Source organism: Sinocyclocheilus rhinocerous, unplaced genomic scaffold (genome assembly GCF_001515625.1).
Source record: "Sinocyclocheilus rhinocerous isolate Xijiao unplaced genomic scaffold, SAMN03320098_v1.1 scaffold676, whole genome shotgun sequence".
In the NCBI taxonomy this organism is placed as follows: domain Eukaryota; kingdom Metazoa; phylum Chordata; class Actinopteri; order Cypriniformes; family Cyprinidae; genus Sinocyclocheilus; species Sinocyclocheilus rhinocerous.
This window is the reverse complement of record NW_015631707.1, coordinates 215,908-242,218: the sequence shown is the minus strand read 5'-3', so window position 1 is coordinate 242,218 and position 26,311 is coordinate 215,908. Positions and strand designations below refer to the sequence as shown.

The following is a 26,311-nucleotide window of genomic DNA, read 5'->3' as shown; positions in this document are numbered from 1 at the left end:
GAGCACACATCTAAAATACCCCATTCCTTTCCACATGGAGGACAAAACCTGCAGATTGGATTGGAGTGAGACAGTGACTGGTAACCCTGTCATGATTAGGATTAATCTTTCGACAAAAATAAGAAAATTAAACAATAAAAAGCACTTGCTTACAGCTGGAAAAAAATTATAAATATAATTTAAAAAGTCACATTATCCATTCAAGAGAAAAGAATGCTGTAAATCTAAAAGGACGTGTATGTCTGAGTAAATACAAGATACAATTACAGTTGGTTTACTTGTCTGGCTTTTGGTTTTTTTCTGACGTTTTTAATTTTTTATTTGTTTTTATTGTGTCTCTTTGAGGGGTCACTCTGTGGTGCTGCTACTGCAAAAAGAGTAACACAGCTGGGTCATATCTAGCTTTTTTTTTTGTTTGTTTATTGTTGATGTAGCAAACTATTTTAACATCTAAACCATTTGATGCATGACTAAAAGGTTACTATGTCTGTATGAAAGAAAGCTCGTTTGACAAGAAGTCGCTTTCAGCACCATGGACAGTGGCATGATGCTTAAATGAGTGCATTATTATAATAAAGGGATAATTCTGTCATCATTTACTCACCCACACGTTGCTCCAAACCTTTCTCAGTATTTTCTCAGTATTAAAAAAGACAGTATTTTTCAAATCTTGGTGCAAAAAATAAGATAAAAAAGACAGGTTTGGAATGACATAAGGGTGAGTAAATGATGCCAGAATGTTGACAATCATTTTGAGTGATTTTAAGTGGCTTCAAATTTATTCCTTTAGTGGAAAAAAAAAAGATTTTTCGAGAAATTGTTGACAAAAGTCAAAGGTAACTAAAACTGTTTGGTTACCAATATTCTTCCAAATAACTTTATTTATGTTCTACAGAAGAAAGTAATACAGATTTTAAACAACATGTGGGTCAGTAAAGGATGACATAATTTAAATGTTTAGGTGAACTAAAAATGCATAACGAAATTATTTGTAATTTCAGTGTTTTGTCAATCTAATCTTCAAGCTCAAGAAAAAATAAGGAGAAGATTGTAGTTGAAACATGTAATGGGAAATACATAGTAGAGTTACAAAAACATATTAAATAGGTAGGTGAAAACAACCCCCAGTTGTGTCATTCCAGGATATAACCATGTTATTGAAAATCATTTTGAAATGGCACTCCAATATTACATCCAGCAGAGTTTGAAATTGTTCCACTAAAAATTAAACAACACCTTATAGGCTGACCGCACTTTGACCTAGGTTATTTCAGATGATATCTCTCAGCACTAACCTCTGCAGCCAATAATATTTCTATATATTGTAGGGAATGCTCCCGATCACGTTCAGAGATATCAAAAACAAGGCTCAGCACTTGGTGGGATGAATAGGTTAATGAAGCCCCATGCTTAATTGTATCAATGTCATCTGGACCAATGCTGTTGACCCAATTGATCCATGGTCTCTGATCACATATCACTAAAAGCGGATTCAGAGTCACAGCAAGGGTGGCTGATTAGCAAGACAGACTCTCTGGCGCCCCACTAATTGGGAAAATTGTCTACAGATAGACACTCTCTCATTAAACTCCACACTTTCACTGAAGAGAATAGTCCCATAACTTGCATTATTTACATGCTATGACCTTTGGGGCAAAGGTATTTTTTTATTAAATAAAAGCAAGAAAGAAAAAAGAAAAAGAAAATAAAATTATTGCAAGGCAGAATTTTCGCTGAACGACTGATAATCCTAATATTTTGTGTTATTTTGGGGTACAGTGCTCAGGGTGTAAACATTTATATAAATAAAACCTGCACATTCAGTATTTTGTGGGAAATGTCAGAACGACACCAAACGAGTGACATTTGCTGACTGAAATGCTCTTCTTCTCTTGTGCAATTCGTGTCTACGACATCCTAGCGTTTAGAGATGACAGAGGTTAGAAATGATTTGTTTGCCTGTAAGCAGAAGTACAGGCCACTTAGGATTATAGCCAATAAAAGCAAGCAATGTTAATGAGAATGTGTTTATCACTTTAAGCCTTCTACTCCACACGAAGACATGTGGACATTAAAATCCTCCGCTCTGAATGAATCATAGGGATTTCACCTGTGCAAACCAAAGCCATTTTGAAACTGTCTCTCTCTCCAAGAGAAATGAGACCTGTCAACATTAATTTTCCTCTAGACAAACACATTGAAATACAGCTCTGTGCAGCAGATTAGGGAATGAGGATTAAGGGTCTGTTTGTCTTGATAATTGTCTTTAGGAGCTATTAAAACTAAAGATGTTACACCAGTCCAGTGCCTTTGACCTTATTTAACCTTCCAATAGAGGCTGAAATCTCCAAACAACTACAAAAACAGCGAGAGAGGAAAAGACGATTTCGACAAAAGTCTAAGATTACTAGTGAAAATACTATAGATATATGGATATAAACACTATTACATAACCAATCATGTGAACAAAAGTGCGTGTTATTTCGTTTTTTTTTTTTTTTTCAACATTCTTCTCAGCAACAGTAAAGCCAATCTACAAATTGAGGCTTAAAAATTAACAAATACTTTTTACATACATTAAAATGCAATTAGACTTGTGAATATTCAATACACATTTGCTGTGCAAACAGCATCCTCTTAACACACTGGTGTGAGAACCTCATAAATAATAATTTAAAGCAGAGAGTTGTTTACTTTAGAGTCTAGGAGAAGTAATTTCGTAAAACACTAAACAATTTAATATAATTAAAGAATCGATTAAGGATCCACTCCACGGTCGCAAGCAATTCGTTAAGACGCGGGGCAAATGAGAATTTCTGCAAAAAAAAAAAAAAATGCACTTAGTGTAATGGTACATGCAGCTGGGCAGTAGCTACTCCTTTAAAAAGACAAACGCACGAGGAATATGAAAATATGACATGACGTCAGGCGTCGTCTTTAAATATTGATCTCGAGCGCTTGACTGCCGCAAAGCCGCTCTTGAGAACTTTAGAAAGACACAAACATGAGCTGAGCGGTGACGGGGCGAGAGCTGCGCGGCTTCGCGTTGGGAACTTGGGAGCAAAATGTGCCTTTTAGACCTGGAATATGAGATTTCCAAAACGGATTACATTTAGTAGGATGCTGTGTCACATTACCAGGTCAAACAAAAGGATTACTTTAAATATTTTCAACACTATATCAGCACAGAATCAAGTCCGCTGCTGAAGAGGTGATTGAACGTACAAAAGTGACGCGATGCGACGCTGAAGCTAAAGGGCAGTGGAATAACGTTTGTTTTTGCTGTTGTGGAAACTTTATCTTGTTATTGATACTTGCTCTCCTCAGACTTTCTGTCATCTTATGTGGAAATATTAACTATAATTTTCCCAAATGAGATGTAAGTTCGCGCCGTCGGAGTTGATGGGGAGCACGAGACAGCCAGCAAACCTCACAGAGAAACTTGCGGAGAAAAACATGCCGTCTTTTCATCCATGGAGACATGGCATATAGGTTCCTGTCCAGCCGAATCGTGCCATCCTCAAACAGATTAAGCAGAAGATTTATTTTTATATTCACTATCTCTTTGTCTTTCATGTATCTATGCTACAGCATCCTCTTCTGCTCCGGTACAATCATGCCTAACCAGAGATTGGAGGATCACCGCTGCGTCCATCTGAAGAACATCGGGAGTAAAAAACTTTTACAGAAGTCACATTATTGCACTATATCAGCGAAAGCGAGAGTTATCTCGGACGAGACGAGGGCGGTGAGTCTCTTAAACCTTACTGGCAACCAAAGCAAACATTCAGCCTTTCAGAAAACACAAGATGTTGTAGATCACAAGCAGAGTAATAACAGTAATTCGCCAAAATACGGGAATAAGAAGTTGCCCAATGCACTTATAGTTGGCGTTAAGAAAGGAGGCACCAGGGCGGTGTTGGAATTCATCCGGATTCATCCAGATGTTCGAGCTCTTGGGACTGAACCACATTTCTTTGATAGAAACTATGACAAAGGATTGGACTGGTACAGGTAGGTTTCTTTTCTGGCATTTTGCATTAGTATTCTGGATTCGAAATTTCATTATAGGCAATATAAAATTCACCATTGTGTTATACGGAAAAACTTGTAACATTTTCTATATAAAATGTATACAATATCACACAAGTGCTATTGGTCTGAAAATTTGTAATCACAGTCATGCGGATATATTCAGTACCACAGCACAACTGTACGAATGATATTAATATTAATAATGAAGTTAACATTGAGTAACATGCATTTCAGACAAATACTGACCTGTTAGTTTGTATGTTTCTTTTCCAACAATGAAAATAGTTTCTAAAGAAGTCAAAGCTTAATCTTAATGTGTCATAAAGCAGCACATAGACTAAAATCCTAACAGGAATAGTTAATATGAGTGGAGTGGCACAAATTTAACTTTTGCTGCTCAAAAGGTTTTGTAATCACTCCACTCCAGCTCCACTTTGGGTCTTACATTGCATTACAAACGAACAAACAAAAACCAACTCAATTTCATTTTTCCTAAACCCACTCCTTGCTCCAGGCAAAAATCACATTGTCTCCTCCACTTTCACTCCAAACCACTCTCATACTCTGGTCTGGAATGAACACAGACAAAATGAGTGATACATTTAGCCAAATGTTTCAGTGCTGTTTTACTAAATGAGCATTATTGGAATGCAGATTGGCCAAACAAATTACTCAACAAAATATGATTTTTTTGTATTTCACGAAGAAACAGTGCTCAGTATAAACTATTTGTGTGGCAGTACTGCTGTTAAATTGTTGATATAAAAAAAATGAATTGAATTAAATCATATGAATTCAAGAGTCACTCAAACTCAAAGAAAACGTCAATTTTAGGTAAATCACGTTTTTAAAAGTGCACAAATCTTAAAAAAAGAACTGCCTATCGGGTCAAATGTCATAAAGGTAAGATCAGCAGGGTGCAAAAATTATGAAAACTGCCTTTTTGCGGTGGCAGTAAGACAGAAGCTGAAAACTTGAACTGCTGACAAGGAGATGTTAGCAGTAAGCCATACTGAGAGAGCAGGAATGATAGTGTTTTGGCCAGAGACCCAGAGCAGAGTGACACAGAGTGATTGCAGTGTTCAGTTTCAGGGGGAAAATATGCAGATAAAGGCCAATGGATCTCTTTCAAGAGTAAACCTTCCATAAACCCTGCCAGGGAAAGGCATGGATCATATTGATCAGCTGGCAGATTAAAATCAACTCCTTCCTTCCTTCTTCCCTTTCTACTGATGGGCTACCATTCAAACACCCATAGGGGAGCCGTTCGACTGTACGAGAAGTCTGTGTCGATTCTGTGTGGCGTGTAGTAGGGCCGTGAAGCAGGGGTCTCTGGGAGACAATATCATCCCTCCCTCTTCTAGCACAACGTCTGCCTGCAGCTCAGCTTCAGTAATTACACACACTCATCACATCTCAGCTCAGACAGGACAGAGAGCAAAAGAGAGGACTCCCTGTGGGCCATGTCCAAACGTGAGGGGGAAAATCCATAGAAGCCAACAGCACATAGCTGTGTGAGAGCAGCTCTACAGCCATTAGCAGGTGTTGCGGCTTGTTCAGTCTGCTTGTCATCTGGAAACCACAATAAAACACACTTCCCCTCTGTTTGCATCCGTTTAGGGGCAACTCCACTCACCCACAGACTACTGTGCTTAAATCAAGCGGATGTGTTTATGAGATGTGTGGATCGATGCTAGTCCCTTGTATTTGGACATGGGGAGAAAAAGATGAGGGGGAAAAAAGATGTAAGGAGAAAAAGGCCCAGGATAAAGGGGAGATGAAAAGGAGTTGTGAGGTGCAGTATGACTACTAAACAAACAAATGCCCACAAACAAGCTATTAATAGAGTATAGGTTATTTAGTCAACTACCGTTAGATGAACCCATTATACAGTAGTTATTAATGCCGGGAATAGTTTGTGTTTGGCTATGCTGGTAATTAAGTCATAAATCATAAGTTGCTTTGATATAGAATATTTTAAGTGCTCAAGACCAATGTAAGGTTTGTGCCACAGCTGCCCTAAACTAACTGTATTGGTGATTACCAAAATCATTTTTCATGTTTCTCTAGTGGTTAATCCATCAGTATGTGTAATGTACCAGATGCCCAATTACAGTCAATAACAACATAGACTGTGGAAAAATACATAAAAACAATGCCAGCAAGAATGCAAGCTGTTATCAAGGCCAAAGTAGGCCATACAAAATATTAAGTTTTTTGGTTATTATGTGTGAATAAAGACAATTTAGTTGTTTCAGTTTGTTATTTGCCTAATAAATGACAATAAAATATTTAGTTTTAAGCAAGTTTTTGACAGATTCCTAAAATATTTGTGTTTTCTCTTTATTATGGCAGGCTATTATGTCTTTATTATGCATCTACCATTAGCCTTTATTATGACTATATATTTATTAGCTGTAACTGGGCATCTGAATAAAAAAATAATAAAGTGCTTTACTATTTTTTCTGCTTTTCTTGTAAAACAGTACATTTGAAAATGTACAGAAACAACAATAATTGTATTTTAGCATTACAAATACTACTGTAACCACCAATGCTGTTAGTTTAGAGCAGCTGTGGCACAAACCTTACATCGGGTGGTATACGCATAAACACACACACACACTCACACACACTGTATACACACAATATATCATGCCTGTAAAATGTGCTCAAGCACCCATTAACACGAAAATACTCAGCTTCTCTTATTCTCACACTAAGAAACTCATCAATACTATTTGTGGACGGGTTAATTAAAATGCCACAGAGGCCAAGACACTGAAACAGTCCCCCTAATCCTCACTGAAAGCCATTTTATTTTAGCCACTGACATCTTGCAATAAGAGGACCAATAAGGGCTAGACAGGACAGAGAGCGAAAGAGAGGACTCCCTGTGGGCCATGTCCAAACGTGAGGGGGAAAATCCATAGAAGCCAACAGCACATAGCTGTGTGAGAGCAGCTCTACAGCCATTAGCAGGTGTTGCGGCTTGTTCAGTCTGCTTGTCATCTGGAAACCACAATAAAACACACTTCCCCTCTGTTTGCATCCGTTTAGGGGCAACTCCACTCACCCACAGACTACTGTGCTTAAATCAAGCGGATGTGTTTATGAGATGTGTGGATCGATGCTAGTCCCTTGTATTTGGACATGGGGAGAAAAAGATGAGGGGGAAAAAAGATGTAAGGAGAAAAAGGCCCAGGATAAAGGGGAGATGAAAAGGAGTTGTGAGGTGCAGTATGACTACTAAACAAACAAATGCCCACAAACAAGCTATTAATAGAGTATAGGTTATTTAGTCAACTACCGTTAGATGAACCCATTATACAGTAGTTATTAATGCCGGGAATAGTTTGTGTTTGGCTATGCTGGTAATTAAGTCATAAATCATAAGTTGCTTTGATATAGAATATTTTAAGTGCTCAAGACCAATGTAAGGTTTGTGCCACAGCTGCCCTAAACTAACTGTATTGGTGATTACCAAAATCATTTTTCATGTTTCTCTAGTGGTTAATCCATCAGTATGTGTAATGTACCAGATGCCCAATTACAGTCAATAACAACATAGACTGTGGAAAAATACATAAAAACAATGCCAGCAAGAATGCAAGCTGTTATCAAGGCCAAAGTAGGCCATACAAAATATTAAGTTTTTTGGTTATTATGTGTGAATAAAGACAATTTAGTTGTTTCAGTTTGTTATTTGCCTAATAAATGACAATAAAATATTTAGTTTTAAGCAAGTTTTTGACAGATTCCTAAAATATTTGTGTTTTCTCTTTATTATGGCAGGCTATTATGTCTTTATTATGCATCTACCATTAGCCTTTATTATGACTATATATTTATTAGCTGTAACTGGGCATCTGAATAAAAAAATAATAAAGTGCTTTACTATTTTTTCTGCTTTTCTTGTAAAACAGTACATTTGAAAATGTACAGAAACAACAATAATTGTATTTTAGCATTACAAATACTACTGTAACCACCAATGCTGTTAGTTTAGAGCAGCTGTGGCACAAACCTTACATCGGGTGGTATACGCATAAACACACACACACACTCACACACACTGTATACACACAATATATCATGCCTGTAAAATGTGCTCAAGCACCCATTAACACGAAAATACTCAGCTTCTCTTATTCTCACACTAAGAAACTCATCAATACTATTTGTGGACGGGTTAATTAAAATGCCACAGAGGCCAAGACACTGAAACAGTCCCCCTAATCCTCACTGAAAGCCATTTTATTTTAGCCACTGACATCTTGCAATAAGAGGACCAATAAGGGCTGCAATAAAGGGCAGAAGTAATGAGAAAGATGAATTGGCTGATTAAGTCAAAAGTTCCTTATAAAGCCCTTTAATAATGTGTTTTAGAGTCTTGTTTTTCATTTTACTTCAATCTTTGTCTTGGCAAGGCCCATTCTTTAAATTCACATAACGTTGAGATTACCCCAGGGTTTTCACTAGAAGTTGTCCTAGATGAAGCAAAAGCAACAAAGTCCTTGCTAGAAATAATAAGATCTCTGGCATAGCTAAAAAAAAAAAAGTGCAAGGTTTCTAGACAATTTCGTTAATTGTTGAGTTTTGTGTGCTCCACCACTCCTAAAAAGTGTAAGAGAGAGATGTCATACATATGCGGCGATGCTCATTACTTTATTTTTAGAATGGACAAGAATCCTTACGGCCTCATTTGTTGTAGGCGAACCTGTTTTCCCATTACGAGTTGACACTCGTGAGCCTGCTGATGTAGGTTTCATATTCCAGCAATTCATCAAATCAAACAAATATTCTGCACTACACACCATCTTGACTTAAAAGGGCATCTGAATTCTATTGATTTTACTATAGTTGGAAGTTCTTCAAGTAGATTCCCTAAGAAGTCCTCAGAATGTACAAGATGTCTTTTGCTAGAGCCAAGAAATTCCTCCTGGTCCTCCATTAATTGGCTCGAAGGGGAAAGGAGCAGCGAAAACCAACACTCAGAAAGGTTGACGAGGACAGAAAGTTGGACAGAGCTTATTTAACTGGGAAAACCGCACATTTCTCCATGCACACGAGAGACCTTTCTATTCCTCTGCATCACTAGCGGGACTTGCTAATCCCAGCATGGTTCAGAGAATTGTAGAACTTCCTGTAGCATTAATTACCTACACAATTCAGTCTTGTCAACTACCGTTAGATGAACCCATTATACAGTAGTTATTAATGCCGGGAATAGTTTGTGTTTGGCTATGCTGGTAATTAAGTCATAAATCATAAGTTGCTTTGATATAGAATATTTTAAGTGCTCAAGACCAATGTAAGGTTTGTGCCACAGCTGCCCTAAACTAACTGTATTGGTGATTACCAAAATCATTTTTCATGTTTCTCTAGTGGTTAATCCATCAGTATGTGTAATGTACCAGATGCCCAATTACAGTCAATAACAACATAGACTGTGGAAAAATACATAAAAACAATGCCAGCAAGAATGCAAGCTGTTATCAAGGCCAAAGTAGGCCATACAAAATATTAAGTTTTTTGGTTATTATGTGTGAATAAAGACAATCACTAGCGGGACTTGCTAATCCCAGCATGGTTCAGAGAATTGTAGAACTTCCTGTAGCATTAATTACCTACACAATTCAGTCTTGGATGTGCCCCAGCAGGAAACAGCAAGCTACCGAGATGGTTTGATTTGGTGATTTTAGTGTAAATTAGTCATTAGACATGAGTGCCACTAGCAAGAGTGGCGAGTAAATAGGAGCTACTCTGAGACTGTGTGTCTACCGATGGGAGTCCATTATGGCACTGACTGGATTAAGGATGAATGCTGAATGCTCTGAGTCACTCTAGAGACAAACCACAGAACCGCGGAGGAGCTGAAGGTGAGTGCTCAGATTCACTTAGAATACTTGAAGAGAAGCAGTCATCATATATTATCATACATTATGGTATTCCACTGGCCCTCTGCTGTGCAAATTAAATTGCACATATACTGGGCTTATAAAACACATTCGCCACTTCACACATTTTGTGTTACTCTGTAATGCATAAAATTATTTTTTTTAAATAAACAAATTACACAAAGGAAATAAATGCATACTTCATGCATTTAATAAAATTCATGCCCTTGCTTTTACGCATGTAGATTACAAAAAAGAACTAAATGCATACTTCATGCATTTAATAAAATTAACGGCTTTGCTTTTACGCATGTAAATTACCCAAGAAGTTTTCTCTATACACTTTAACATGACCTGCAAACACCAGTCCAGCTAAGGAGTTTCACGTGCAGTGAAAATACACCTGTGTGTTGCAGAATACTCTCCAATGTAGTACATTTCCAGGAAACAGGTACATCATAAAGACAGAAGACACACTTCACAAACCTGCCCTCATATAGTGAGAAGAAATCCTTTGTTGGAAAAAAATGTCTCTTGAACCTTTAACACTACATGTTGTGTTTGGTAATAACCTAACATTGCACATTAGAATTAGAATTTTTTTTTGTGGATGCTTCTCAGTTCACGAAGACAGGGGAAATTAATGGAGCTGCAGAAAAAAATAATAATAATAGAGAGGAAAACGTGCTGCAGTCTGCTGAAGTACTGAGACTTGGAAGATGATTAATCTTCCAACAGGACAATGACCCAAAAATATACCAAAAAATATAATAGTCACACTGGAGTGGAGAGAAAAGTTCATGCTCTAAAGTGGCTCAAATCAAAGTCACTCCAGATTAATTATATGCATCTGAAAAATGACTTGTTATTAATCAACAGTCCCCATCAAACTTGGAGCATCAGCAGTTTTGTTAAGGTTAACAGTCATGATCTGTATTACCCATCTCGACCGAAGAAAATAACAGCTGGAGTGAGGGAGAGGAATACTAATGTATCCAATTATTATCTATTTTTATTTGTAGATCAGTAAAATGTATGGATTTTTTCCTTTGACATCATAGAGCACTCTGTATCGATGTGGAAAAAATCCAAGAGATTTTATAGTGCATATATGGGCACCAGAGAGAGATATAGATATAATTTTTCACTTTTTTTCAGGCTCCACTGCATAAATATAACCATTTCCCATTTTAAAATCAATTCACAAGCCAATGCATATTCACAAGCACACCTTATGGGAGAAGATGGCGGTGGGAGATGGTATGCAGGTATAAGTTATTTGTCGCTACTGTATGCCATTTTAATCATGACTTCTTTGGGAATGGCTCCAGTTTCTGCCATTGTACACATCATCTATGACCATTACCTTTCAGTACTTGCATCAAGAAAATAAAAAATGAACACAGTATGTACATAGAGTATGTTATTTAAGGCCTCTGTTTTCATGCTATTGGACAATAAACATCTCGTTGATGTATAAAGTCATTAATGTGACAATTTGCAATGAAATTCTGTTTAGATCACACCTTAACGGATCATGTATGAGATGAAAAGCAGGTATTCGGCATTGCGTTTAGGTGTCCTTCTAGCCATTTGCATTTCTGCCACATACTACGTAAGCCTGCTTCTCATTATTCCATGGTAATGTTCCCATTATATCCTGCAGCTTTGCAATGAGCCCTTTAAACCAGGAGAGAAAAATAGCTCTGAGGAGGCAAGTAAACCGAATACAAACTTACACCAGGCTGGCATGCCATGACACAAGCATACATAGCTGGATGTCTATTTGAATACATAACACTCTGGAAGCAACCCAACAATGAATTACAATAATCTGAAACACTGACACAATTAACTAATAAACTCACTAGAGAATGTGCAGTTTGCTGTCAGATTTGGGAGGCCATCCATTTTCTTTGTGGGTGGCTCAGACCCATTCCCTATCGGACAATTGCTTTTCACTTCCACAACCTTCTGAAGCGAGCAGTACACTGTCTGTGGCTTTGAAATGAACTATAGCATATTGTGTTTTGACAGTGAATCTGATACAAGACTGAAATTAATTGGGATAATGAAGCAACAACACCCTAAAACTCAAATCAAATATTGTAATCACTGATATAATGAGTAGGCTTTTTTTAACAAAACCATCCACAGTTGGCTGTGTGAAATTCAAAGCAATTTAACTTGAAGTGAGGTGCTTATTTTACTTAGTATTATTGAGGCTACAACAATAATATAATGAGGCACTATATACTTATTCTATGTGTATAAACTTTATAAGTTTATAAAGCGCAACAGTCAGGTTCAGTAAGTAAAAAAAAAAATCCTTTCATATTCTCCACAGGGAAGAAAATGAAACAATAACGCATAAATCTTTCAAGACAGACCTCTTGTGAGCTCAGAGGTTGTTAATAAATTGTAAGAACTTTTGTTAAACCAATCTATCTGCATTAATTCAACTTAGTTTAAAAATAATAATATTTAACAGCAGAAATCCTGGTGATAAACTATCATTACCCATGATACAGAAAATACAGAAAATTCCACCAATCAGAGTCGCAGGGAGCAAAGCACACCAAAAGAGATCTTTAAACTACACCCACTTCTATGAAGCACCACAAATGACGTAATCGAGTGGGTAAATATATATTGTTTCTACAGATACAACCAAAATATGTACTTCTGGAACCAGCACCGTTGAAAAAAAGTGGGCAGGCACTTTAGTTATCCAGCATCAGTCTGATAACCCCTCCCCCTCCACTACATAAAGAAAACTGTGACAGTTAAGCATACTTTTTTTTTTTTTTGGTTTGGTTTATTAAGTGCATCATTTGGGTTTTTTTCCTGGAATTTTCAGTAAGTATGAACACACTACTCACACTATTTATTTGCTAATTGGAACACATCTATAGATATGATGGTTGTATTTGACTTCATATACATGTGATGTTGTGCATCGCACCTTGAAATATGAGCGTTGGACCACCATGCTCTGAACTGAAGCCAGAATACAGGGGACATCACCTCTTTGAGCTCTCCTCCTCCCAGAGATGTGTCTGAAGTAAATGAGACCAAAAATACTGTGACACTGCTGAGGTGCAAAAGATGTTTCAGTTCCAACAAAAATGAGTTTAGAGATTGACAAGACTGGGACCTTTCATCTTTTATAGTCTGTGTTGAGGAGTTCTTTGAGCAACTACACATGAAGTCTGCAGACGCACTGCTCTGAATCAAAATACACCATTTCCCGGCGAGGTGTATGGTAAAGTTAATTTATCATTGTGCAGCAGCCTTGCAGTCTATTTCGGGGTAGTCGATGGACTAATTGCTCACATTCTTTCTGTCCAGATCAATAATATCAACAGATCGTTATTGTTTAATTTCATATGTTGCAATTACAGATAAGACATAGGATGATGAATCTATGAGGGCAAGGGAGTCATGTCTGAACATGTTGTGTTGACAAATGTCTAACAGAGCTTTAGCATGTATAAATCATTCATTAAAAACTAAGGGCTAAGATGAATGTGTGGCTGAAATGATAACACATTTTTAAGGTGTCATATTGAAGGAGATATAATTCATTCAAGTGCAGTTTTAGTCGCATTACTACTGCCAGCATTGTTCACCTCCACCCACGGTAGGATTTATGTGTGGATGATTCATGGTTAACTCTTAATAGACTTTCTCTGAGGCGAGTTCCTGTTGCTGACTGGTCATTAATGATCTGACATCCTCCCAGAAGAAAATCTGAGCAGCTGAAATATTCATGATCTGCATTACAGTGGTGGCAGAATTAAGCCATTAGCTCTTGCCAGGCCAGGGAGTGTACTGAAATTAGAAATACATCTGTTCATTGTTCAGAGGTTATGTGACTTTGTTTATTGCAGCAAATGAAGATGTGACTCAAGTTTCGACAATTATGGTAAAATACATAAACACTTTTGATAAACTTCCCCCTGGCAGTGACACAGAGCATGACATTGTGTCCTAACCAGATGTGACACACGAAAAAAAAGGTATCTTCATGTTAATCAGAGTTTTTTTGGTCCTAACCAGCCATGATGAATATGCCACCAGTGACGGGATTCTATTTTATTTTGAATGGTTTCTATTTCTGCGACATCACGGCTGACAGCTCAATGGTTTATTTCAGGTACTTGTGTGTTTTGTTCAATATTAAAATTGTTTAATTTCAAATACACATGTTGCATGAATTAAATAGATATAATGAAAACAATAATGGATAATTTAACTCAGACCTTGAAAATAACTTAAAAGCTTGAAATTACAGCACAAATAGAGAGACAGGAAACTACTGGGGGGGGTACATACTGGATTCAAACTTGCGTCCCAATGAGCCATGCATTATACAGTACATCAGGAGGCACATGCATTTCTAGTCTTAGCCTCAGACACCAGGCCCAGACCGTCTGATGCAATGACACATCTGATTGGCTGGGTGCTATGCAACTTCTTGGAATCGGGGGTTGAGTTTACCTCGAAAAGAAATTGTGTACAGAGTCAATGCAGTGAATCTTCTGTGGAAGAACTAATCACTGGATATGCCAAAAACGTCCAGCTTAGTAGTGCTACATTTTTGAAAAATATTTGAGTTTTGATGCAAATGCCTGAGTTTTGAAACACTTGAGCAAGTCAACTCAGCCTGGTCTCATGTTTATACGTAGGTATTAATACGTAACATTTACAAGCACAAAACGTACACTTTTGTACGTTTTTATTAATGCTAAAACGTACAATTTAGACGTATTTCAACGTTTAAAACGTACAAATCGCTACGTATTTTTAGCTAAAAAACGTAAAAATATTTACGTATCTTTTATATCATTAAGATATTCATATCAATGCATTTTTATCATTTTATCAATAAGCGATTTAGATTTTTAGACCCCTTAACCTACCCCCAAACCTAAACCTACCCATTTTATAGCGAATATGCATTTTTATCAGTTTATTAATATGCGATTTAGATTTTTAGACCCCTTAACCTACCCATTTTATAGCGTACCCATTTTATAGCGAATATAAAAGGATATAAAACGCAAATGACCAAAATACGCAGGAAAATAACCATTTTAGTAACAATATAGCATTAAAATATTTTTATAGTCTCTAATCCCACTCCTACTTATAAACCTAAACATTTCTGTACAGTATAAGAAAAACATGACAGACAGATGCCATTACAATCATTTATTTATTGCAAAAATGTCAAAAGCAGCACCAAATGTAATCCAAATAATGCGTTGCACCCGCAGTCCTCTCTGGCGGAATACAGTAGGTTTGTGTGATCCAGAGCAGAATTTATGTTGTTAATCGCTGAAAATATTATCCAGATAATTTTCCCGGATCCACTCCGTGAACTCGTGAAGGCACGCGCGCATTATTCAAACACACCTCACCAGAAACACAGCTTGTCGCAATCTGTGACGAATGCAGGCGAGAGCCAATGAGCGTTCGATTATCCTGCCGTAAAACCTGTCGTTTGAAGCGGCAACATTTGAATTTGTAAAGAGCGCGTCAGTCAGCGCGGGCTTTTCTGCTCAAGGTCACTGGACTCGCTGCTCGGGATGGAGAAGAGAATCGCCGAAAAAAGGCTTGGATTTGGGTCTGTTCCTCACAGTCGTATGGATTCGGAAGATTTGGATTACAGCGCACTAATAAAATTGTTTCATTTCCTAATTATGTTGTGTTTTTGCCGTATTTTATAGTTCTATTGTTCTATTGTCAGTCACAGCATGTCGGAGAAAACGCCTTTTGTGGCCCATGGCAACCAAAGTAAGCATTACATGACAAGTAAATGTTAAACGATTGCAGAAATGTTCACGTGCGTGCTGTCACATTGAGCAGCATTAACCGTCAGTTTTGTACGTTTAAATGCTGAAAATACGTAAGTATTTGTACCTTTAGATGCTGAAAATATGTCAGTATTGTACGTTTTAGTGCCTGTAAAAACGTAAGTAAATGTACGTTTTATAGTACCACATTTTACGTAAAATATGTATTTTATCATGAGATCACATTGGTCAACTAGATATCTTTCAGCGGAAAGATATCTAGTAGACTTATGTGAAATAGACTTGCTTTATGCTTTAGCGCAGTGTTTGAAAAATTATGAGAAAAATTAAGCACAAAATTAAAACTTCAGTATGTGTTACACAACAGAACAGCAATATCGATATGATACACTTTCATTCCGAAGGTAAACATACTATATTATAGGGATGCAACAATACAGTTAGCCCACAGTTCAATATATATCTCAGTTTTTTTAACCACGATTTTCAGTTCAGTTCGGTTCTGATGGCTTGGCACATCAGAGTGTTTTTTTTTTTTTTTTTTTTGCAATTTAAAATGCGATTTTTAATCAAAAACAACAACAACAACAAAAAACTCCTGTACACTTTATTTAATTCATACTAGAAGCTGGAGGGCGCCCTCATGCAGAAACTCCACATTTGCATCACAGAAGTAATAGAACTTATGGCGTTCCAGGAAATCCCTAATATGGACAAAGGCATCCAGCTATCACTGTGACTAAACAAAAAGAAGATAAAAACACTTTGAATGATGTAACATGAAGACAATAAACACTCAGCTGCGACAATATATGGTTTAGCTGTGTTCTTCAAGCCATCTCGGGTATTTTCAAAATAATTAAGGCCCAATCCCAATTCTATTTTATACCCCTTCCCCTTCCCCTACCCCTCCGCCTACCCCTTCCCCTTGTCCCTTGAAACAGTGTCAAGGGGTAGGGGTGAAAATATTCCCCTAGGAATTTGGACGCCACTACTCTGCCATCACATGTCATCATACGTCGTCTAGCTCCTACAATACACACACCTGTACTGGTGTGCATTACAGCCTTTAATTACCATTCTATATTATTGCACTGCTTACTGACACACACACACACACATATCAGAGATCGTGCAGCTCACACATCCAGGAGCAAAGATACTGCTGTCTGGCCCTTCCCCTACCCCTACCCCTCCAACCAAAAGAGAATTGAGACACCCCTACCCCTTCACGTGAACGCGCGAAACCGAGGGGTAGGGGAAAGGGGAAGGGCTAAGGGGTAGAATTGGGATTGGGCCTAAGTATATTTGTAATCCACTGCTAATTGACACATTCAAAGTCTGCACACATTTCTGCTCATATATTTGGTTTGTCGTTTATACTATTTCAGAGAAAACCTGCATCTAAACAGCACATAAAAACAAATCCCACTGTGATTGTCTGCTGTCTTCCTGTCTAAGTGGGCAGCTCTTGGCCAGAAAAAGCTGCAAACTCAGTTTATGCCATTTTAAAAAGTCTGGCTATATGCAAGACTAATGAACTACCCACTTCTACATGTTTCCAGCAACACTTTTCAACAATGTTTGTTCTTAACATGTTGGAAATCATGCAAATGCTCTGTTGACAAGATTTATGTAATAAAAAATAATATTAAATTAAAATGTGCCATAAGAGACAAACTGATATGACCAAAAACCTCTGATCAAAATCCCTTTGAAGCGAATTATGATACTCTGTACAAACAATATGACTGATTAATGTTACTATAATACAATCACTAGTTTAGATCAACTTGATTAAACATAATAGTAAAATGAAGTAGGGAAAAAAAGTGCCATAAAAAGACAAAAAATAGCCAGTAAATAGACAAAAAAAGCTAATAAATAAAAACATAAGAAGACCATTTACCCATGAATGCCAAAAGATTCATATAACAGTTTGACATTTTTGACAAATGTCTTGGCACTTTATACAACTCCTAGCATACTGTATGAAGATGCAAATGAAACACTAAATCAGGTGTGAAACTGCATGATAAAATACATAAAACAGCTCCTGACTAAACTCTAAAGCAAACTATGAAGCCATTGTTGTTAGTCTCATCCCTGCAAAGACCTAGGAACAGGATATTGTTAACTGGGATGGGCCCATTAAGAGTGTCAGCAATGACAAGCATTTGAACTCGGACAGGAAATGAGGCTCGCTGTCTAAATGGCTGTGAGCATATGTCCCTGCAGCTTTGTCATGGTGATTGATGCTTTTAATTTCAAATACCAATCAGATCAGCACTTGCACCAACATGGTTGTGCAATCCTCTGTCCTGCCATAAAGCACTTTAATTAGCACAATGAGGTTTAGATTAATTAGACAGAAATGGAAGCATAACTGCCCAGTTAGTAATCGCATACGTAGGTTTAAGCAAGGCTTCAGCTAATACAATACTGTAGATACTCTGAGCATACATACATTATCTAAATATGCCCAGGTTAAGTTTAATACCCGTGGATTGAGTCATTAGATTTCAATAGCGGGTTCTGTAGAGGAAGTGGACAGCATGCTGAAAACAAACCTCAGTACACCGTCACACATAGATGGACTAAAATATACCCTGCAAATTTGTACTACCCAGGGAAGTACAAATAGCTTCACACATTTAATCCTGGGATTTTATATGTATAGAATTGTTAGACAGGTCGTATGTGCTTATGTGCATGAAAGTGTCAAGCGCAGGGTAAAAGAAAACAGACTTTATTCCCAGTCCTGCTCATACAGCATCAGGAGGGCGTTTAGTATATCATATTGACTGAACGTCCAAAACTGACCTTTTCATCAGACGTTGGTAGACATTTCTAAGGATCAAAATCATGGACTTACAAGTTCCAAATTGAAGTGAAGGTTCAGGAATACAAGATTAAAAGAATATGCCATAAAACAGCAATCAAAGCACAAAGTTGACTATACTCTAGCTGCGCTGCATTCCCCAGTCTGTCTGAACTTTTAGAAAAATCCTCATGAGGTTGCATCAGAACAGTGTATAATGATAACTGTTTTATATATAAAATGGAGCTGCAAAGTCAGTCAAAGTCATATTCCTATTCCTAATGTTTCACAGATAACCCAAACAAGCAATTGCAAGTCTAAAGAGAGAGACAAAGATAGATAGGTAGTAGAATCAAAGTAGAATCTAGACACTATCTAGAGAATCTAGAGAAGTTGTTATAGACCTAATTTATACAGTCTCTCTTCACAGTTGCTTAAAATATCAGCTGCAGTAGCTGTCTGCGATTCTTTTACTTTCCAGTCATTAAAATACTTTAACGTTTGTTGTATTAAGTACTATCAGAGCGTGTGTAAGAAAGAGATGTGCTAAATACATCTAGCCGCCCATTAATAGGTGACAATATTTATCATATAGGGCTGCCTTACAAGTCAATATGGACATACTGACTGCATCTGAAACAAATATTATATTAACATAAATATGAAATATTAACATATGCACAGTTTTAGACACATATTAAAAAAAACTTCAGGAATCCTTTGTTGAAATATTTATAATACAAATATAATATAGTTGCATTCTATTTTCATATAGATATTTTTGGGTGAATAACTCCACATGTCCTAAAACTAACAACTTCTCAACAATATAAAATGTAATAGGCAATAGGTATGCAGTAAATGTACAGACGACAATATTCATTTACAATATATTTTTATTTGGTATTTTAAAACCAAATGTATTATTGTTTAATAAATGTGATTGCATTGATCATATTGATTTAATCTCAGTTTAAACTCAGTTTAAAAGTTTAAATTCAACATATTACATTGATTAAATATTCAATAAACCTTAATGGATTCACAAAAATTTATACATCTTCAAAGGTGTTAGCAAGTAAAAGGCTTATGTTTTAGATGCTGTCAATACTTTAATGTATATTTTACTGTCTGTGAAAACATATGAAACTCTATGGGCCAGATTTACAGAGTAACTGGGCAAATTAGCATGAGAGCTCTGCAGGTGATTTACTGGCAAAGCACAAATTAAAAAACTCAGACACAACCAGAATATTTCCATATTGACAACACACTTTTTGGGGTGTTAAATAATGGCGCAAATACCAGTAAATTGACTACTGCAAACATTGACATTACATTTACATTTATTCATTTTGCAGATGCTTATATCCAAAGTGACTTACAATTGACAAATACAACAAGTGATTCATCATAAAGAGACAAATAAGCACAGGAAGTGTTCGTAATACAAAGTTTCAGACATCATCCAGATTAGTACAAGAACAAGGAGGGATTAAGGAAAGTGAAAGCAAAGGGTTTTTGTTTTTTGTTTTTTATTAGGATGCAGTCAAATGTTGATGGAAGAGATGAGTTTTGAGAGGTGTCACTCACTTACCAACCTCAGGCTTCTGGAGGGGATGTAGATTTGTAAGAGTGAGAGAAAGAGGAGGGTATGGAGCCTATGGCTGTTCTGTATGCAAGCATCAATGACTTGAACTTGATGTGAGCTGCAACCAGTAGCCAGTGCAAGGAGATAAAGAGATGTGTGATGTGGGCTCTCTTGGGCTCGTTGAAGACCAGTCATGCTGCTGCATTCTGAAAAATTGAAGACGTTTGATTGCACATGATGGAAGTCCAGACATGAAAGCATTGCAATAGTCAAGCCTAGAATTGACAAGGGCCTGGACAAGAAGTTGTGCAGCATGCTCCATTAGGAAGCACCTGATCTTTTTGATGTTGTGCATTGCAAACCTGCATGAACGTGCTGTCTTTGCAATGTGGTCCTTGAAGGTCAGCTAGTCATCAAAGATTACTGACCTTTATGGGGTAATTGTTGATGAATCTAGAGTCGGAGTGGCAGGGAAGACGAAAAGCTCAGTCTTTGCCAGGCTGAGCTGCAGGTGATGTTCTTTCATCCATGCCGAGATGTCCGCCAGGCAGCCTGATATCTGCGCAGCTACCATTGGATCCTTTGGTTGAAATTAAAGATAGAGCATGTATAATGTGTATCATAAGCATAGCAATGGTAGAAGAAACCATGTGCTTGTATGATGAGTCCCAGTGATGTACTGTATATGAAAAAGAGGAGGGGACCAAGAACTGATCCCTGATGAACCCCTGTGACAAGTTGATGTGCTTTGGATACCTCCCCTCCCCAGGCATCCCTGAAAGTCCTACCTGTGAGATAAGATTCAAACCAGAGAAATGGAGTTCCTGTGATGCCCAGTGATGAGAGGGTGGATAGAAGAATCTGATTATTCACAGTGTCAAATGCGGCAGATAGATCCAGCAGATTGAGATTGAAACTTTTTTTTTATTATTCTGTGAAGCCTCTCATTTTTCTGAGGTGCAAACCTTAGTAAATCACATTGCATAATTCATTTAAATACTCCTCTCTAAATTTTGCATCTATAAGGGAAACTCCAACAAATGCAATTTTTCACTGTGTGTCTTTAGTAAATCCTGACAGTAGATTTTTTAATGCCAAAAGAGGGTCTGCAAGTGTGCAGTCTATTAGTAAATCTGCTCCTATGTGTGCTAAAACCACACTTTACGTACAAATACAAATGTGATCACAGATGCGCCTCATTTGTACATTATCTCTCACCCGAACACTTTCTGAATATTGTGCCAGTGTGAAATCAGACGCAATATGAATTTATTTACAAACATTGTCCGAACCACATCATCTAGTCTAAATAGGCTGAAATACTCAAATCGTCCCTGAGCAGAATGAGATCAGATGGTTTCTAAAAGGTCTTCTGCATCCTGTGTCCCTTTACTGCAAATGTGCACTGTCATCTATTAGACAAACATATTTCAATGTGTGGAACACAGAAGAAAGTCATCTCAGCGTGCAGGTTGGCCAGAAGCCTTTTTTAATCAGAATCAATGACCTCAGTAGGAACGGCACATTGGTTTGCACTTAGCACTTTTGTCTGAAGTTGTCTTTTTTTGCATTTATCGTCCAGGTCACAATGTGGCCCGAGAATAGAGATGCCTGGGCTGACAAAAGGTCTGCAGGAGACTTTTAATTTGAGAGGATAACTTCAGGTTGGTGGTATTAATATGACACTAGCTGATGCAATTCACAGAGCTTGTTCTCCAGAGCTCTCACGACCTTGTCAGCAGATCCCAGACATATCATAGAAGCTGCCTGGCTCTCTGAAAACTTTTCTTCAGCAGAAAAGACAACAGGAGTACATTGTGCTCTGGCAGACAATTAACAGCACTGTAACTTTCAGATGTAATATCAGACCTTTGCCTGATGTCATTTCTCATTTCTCTGAGGTGGTGGATCTGTTGGCAGTAAGTAGTGGCTAAGCCCCCTGATGAATTAGAATGTCAGTCTGCATTAAAATTGAAATACCAGACATCAGGATATGCTCCATTATGTAGACCTGTGTCTACAGATACAGTGATCTAATAAACGCAGGGCTTGGAAAAATACAGGACTGAAGTAAATGTTACAATGGAACATTCCCCTAGGATTGTTCGGTTTCAAACTGGCAGTAATTGTTTTATGTCTTACTTGTTTATGATAGAAATTCAATTAGGAATTAATTCTCTTTAATTTTGCAAGAGACTGACTTCAAAGTTAATTCAATAGGAAAAGATAAAAATGTTTCCTTTGCTGCACCATGATAAGCGTATTAATTATGTAATTGCAGAGGAATTATGCCAGTGATTAAAATGTTTACATTTTTCGCATGCTTACTGTTGCTATTAAGATCATTCCTATTGCAGGGTACTTTTGGGACTCTATGTACACATTTTGCTTTCAGATTGTCTTTTTATTCTTATGCTAAGTAGTGTAAAAAAATAAATAAATGGGCAAAGGTTGGTTATTGGCCGGTTAGCATGCGTTTTCCGTACAACGATGTAGCTCGCTGCTTAGTGCAATGCATCGTTGGAGAAATTAACCAGCTAGTCCAGCTGTTTTCTAAAAGCATAGCAACCGTCATTCAAACCATGTTAGTTCAACAATATAGAACTGTTGTTAATGATGTTACACTGGTGTTAGTAATAACTTAGTTTAGGATCAAATAAAAAATTAATTAGTTCAAGATCAAATTCCTGTAAATAATGAACATGGCATCACAGGACTGCCTAACTGTTTTTGCTCTCTGTTGTTTTGCCTAATGAATGTCATATTCTGAGTCACGAGCCATACTCACATGTGCATTCTTCAGAAATGGTGCTTATATTCGCTTGACAACTGAAAGGCGTAGAATTACATTTTAGTTTTTATGCAAATGCTGGGTTGTTTCAACCCAATTTTGGGCCAAATATGGACTAACCCAACTTTTGGGTTAAAAATTCAATGTAAAAATTTAACCCAACGGTTGGGTTAGTCCATATTTGACCCAAAGTTGGGTTGAAACAACCCAGCATTGTTTAGAGTGCTTATTTGCTCAAGAGCATTATCTATTTAAGTCCAAGTCAGATTAACTAGAAACTATGCTTATAAACCACAGGTTGAAAGCTAATTCCAGCCATATAAGTTTGTAATGCTGTTTGCAAATGTTCGCTGGAACTACAGTAGGGTGACTCTTTTTCCTAGACATGTCTTGGCCCGGATTTTAAATAGCTTAAAATGTCTGGGTTTGGCTTTCTTTTGGTCAATTATGTACAATGCCGGCACGCTATTGGTAAAACTACTTTTTAGTCATTACGTTCAACAAGTATGAAAGGCAATTTAGAAATGGTATGTGTGTATGTATGTATGGTCACCCTACTGTAGTGGGTGAAATAACTGTTGAATCATTTTGGTAACAATAGAACTTGCCATAGTTAGCTAACAAGGATTTTGGGAAACAAACCCTTGGTTTTAACTACACCATCTGATTTTGAAGTATATTCAAATACATTTTTTGCATATTTATAGGTGATATTTCATTATATCGTTGCAGATTTATTATAGTAATTCTGGAGAACTCTTAAAAGTGCCACTTTTCTTGTCACAGCTCAGCATCATCATGACATAATTTTTCCTGTGAATAATTAGTCGCATCGCATTGTGGCTCAGGTGATTGGCTCAAAAACAGTTCAGGTATCCAGAACTGAGCAGCCATGATAGAAGATTTTAAATCACGTACTTCTGGCTAGTTCTGTGCCAGCTGACTAACTACCATTGAGATGAATGAAAATACTAACGGTCAGCATTCTTCAGGCATTATTTGGAGCTCCTTAAATAAATTAAGTGAAGCTCTAACAAGCCTCTACTTCTACTGCTTTTCCCAATCTTTTCTTGTTACCATCCAGTTTCGTGTCTGCATTAGACATAAAAATCAAAGCTTTCAAAAAAATTTTTACAAAGTGCCAGGAACCTTTTCCACTTATGGCTACTTCTTTGGCTAGTCTTCACTGTGGACCCAACAGTACGCTTCTATGCACCACTTTGCAATTAGCACCTCTCTATTCCAGCTTTCAGCTAACTTAGCCTTCACTCTTCTTGCTGAATGAATTTTCTTCTAAAAGACCAGACTCTTATGTAAGCAACAGAGCACCTGCCAGCCCTGATCTCAAGACAGCAGATGAGAGGCACATCAGTGATGTGATAACAGGCAGACTGGCAAATTCATGCCATCTTTTGATTTTTGAAAATGCAATTAATTAAAGAACCACAAATACAGAGGTAGGCGATGGCGCAAACACAAAATAAATTGGGGTTTGGGCCGAAGAGTTTCTTTTAATAAATATTGAAAGAGGACACACAATTCTAAAGAAACAACTTTTCCATTCAATTTAATAATAATTTCACACAAATATTCACGTAATAAAAATCAGTATTCACTGAGGAAAATTATAGTGCACTTCGTTTGAGTTTAATAAAGCATAAATTCTCCATTAGCGATGCATGAAAAAGTGATAGAGTTTGCAAGGAAAATGAAGTCTGGTGTTACAAAAATAAGAGAATCAGAAAAAGATTTTTTTCTGAGTGCATTTTTGATGGATGTCTGGAAAGTAATACAAGTTTGACTATGTAACTGAAGTATGCATTGCATCAGTATGAGGCTGTGATTGGTGCTATGCATTCAAACACACAGTAAAGTTGTTTAGTGTGTGAAGCTCCATTGCACCACATGCAAGATTAATGGCTGCCTCTGGCCCTGAACCGCTAAGGCTAACAGAGACACCCTGGCCAGCACCGCACCATTTATAAATCAAGCTAAATGGATCAATATTTTCAGGACTATGGAGGTAAAGTATAGAAACTCCTGCTTTAGGAAAGCCCATTATGAATGGGGGATGAGTCAGAACTTGTGGAACACCGAGGTTATTCTCTGACCCCTGTGTTCCATACAGTAAGACGGTCAATATAATTTCCATCTTTATTACAGTCTTTCGCTAAGATTTAAATTCTTAAGCCCTCACTAATCTTGCCTTATAGCTGTAATTCTCAATTTAATGGATGAACGCTGATGTAATCACATAAAATTTCCTTTATAGCTCTGGTTTAATACTGTCTCCGAAGAAAAAAATATGAGGGATTTGTAAATGTAGCAAATTTCTCATGAATTAGCTAATGTTGATACCTTACAAGTTTACTTGATCAATCATATAGAAAAGTACATTAGCGGGGAACATTTGTACAAAATATTTAACAAGACTTATTTATATGTTTGTTTGTTTTTTTGGCCTTTATGCCACTTTTATTAATTCAGTGATGGAGAAAGGACAGGGAATGTTGCAGAGAAGGGAAGAAATACATTTAGAAGATCCAGGTTTGAGCTCATATCTCAATGTATCAAACAAGCATGTGCACTATCCACTGGCACTGTCACAGCTCCAACATATTTGTGTAAATTTGAGTGAAAAAAAAATATTTAAGATATTTCAACAAATTGGTGGCTAATGTGCATGAATGTATGCAGTTTCATTCATACCTATATGCTTACGTCACTCTGACAGTTAGGATTAGGAGTGGACCTTTATGCATGCTTTTTTTTGTTTTGTAAAAATTTTACATTTTCATATCAATCATGTCATACGAATTCATATAAAATCGCAACCTCATTAAATAGTAATGTTTTCTCATGAGATCATTTATAATTAGACGCATTTAGTGACATTTTTATGTTTAATGGAAGTAGTAACAGATTTTTTCTTTTTTAAGTACAAATCACATCATGTCACGAATCCCGTCTATGAACTTCCGTTCACTCACCACCAGAGGTCACGCGCTCACTACATTGACTCTCACACCACACAGACCGTTACATGTCACTCCGGACTACAGTTCCCATCATCCATTGCACTGATTACACACACACAGCTGAATCCAATCAGACATGCTTTATAAGCCCTGGACTTCCTCATTCAGATTGCCGAGTATTGTTTAGCGCATATCACTCAGCTAGCGATAGCTACTCTACGGAGCCATTTCTAGTTTTCATTGTTTAGTCTTAGTCTTGCCTTGCCTGTTTTCTCGTGTTCTGATTCCTGCCTGTGTTTCTCGGATTGCCCTTTTGTCTCGCCGTTCGGACTCTGTTTGCTCCTGCCTGGACTATTGCTCGTGTTATTGGATT

The 26,311-nt window shown here is 37.2% G+C and overlaps 1 protein-coding gene across 1 annotated transcript in view; it reads left to right on the top strand.

Moving 5' to 3' along the window:
- Window positions 1–3,408: 3,408 nt before the first annotated feature.
- The window catches only part of hs3st2 (heparan sulfate (glucosamine) 3-O-sulfotransferase 2), a 26,692-nt gene continuing 3,789 nt past the window's right edge, over window positions 3,409–26,311 (top strand). Inside the window, exon 1 of the mRNA XM_016554581.1 lies at window positions 3,409–4,014. Within this exon, the coding sequence (XP_016410067.1) occupies window positions 3,482–4,014 (533 nt within the window). The 5' untranslated portion in view covers window positions 3,409–3,481. The remainder of the gene's footprint in view (window positions 4,015–26,311) is intronic.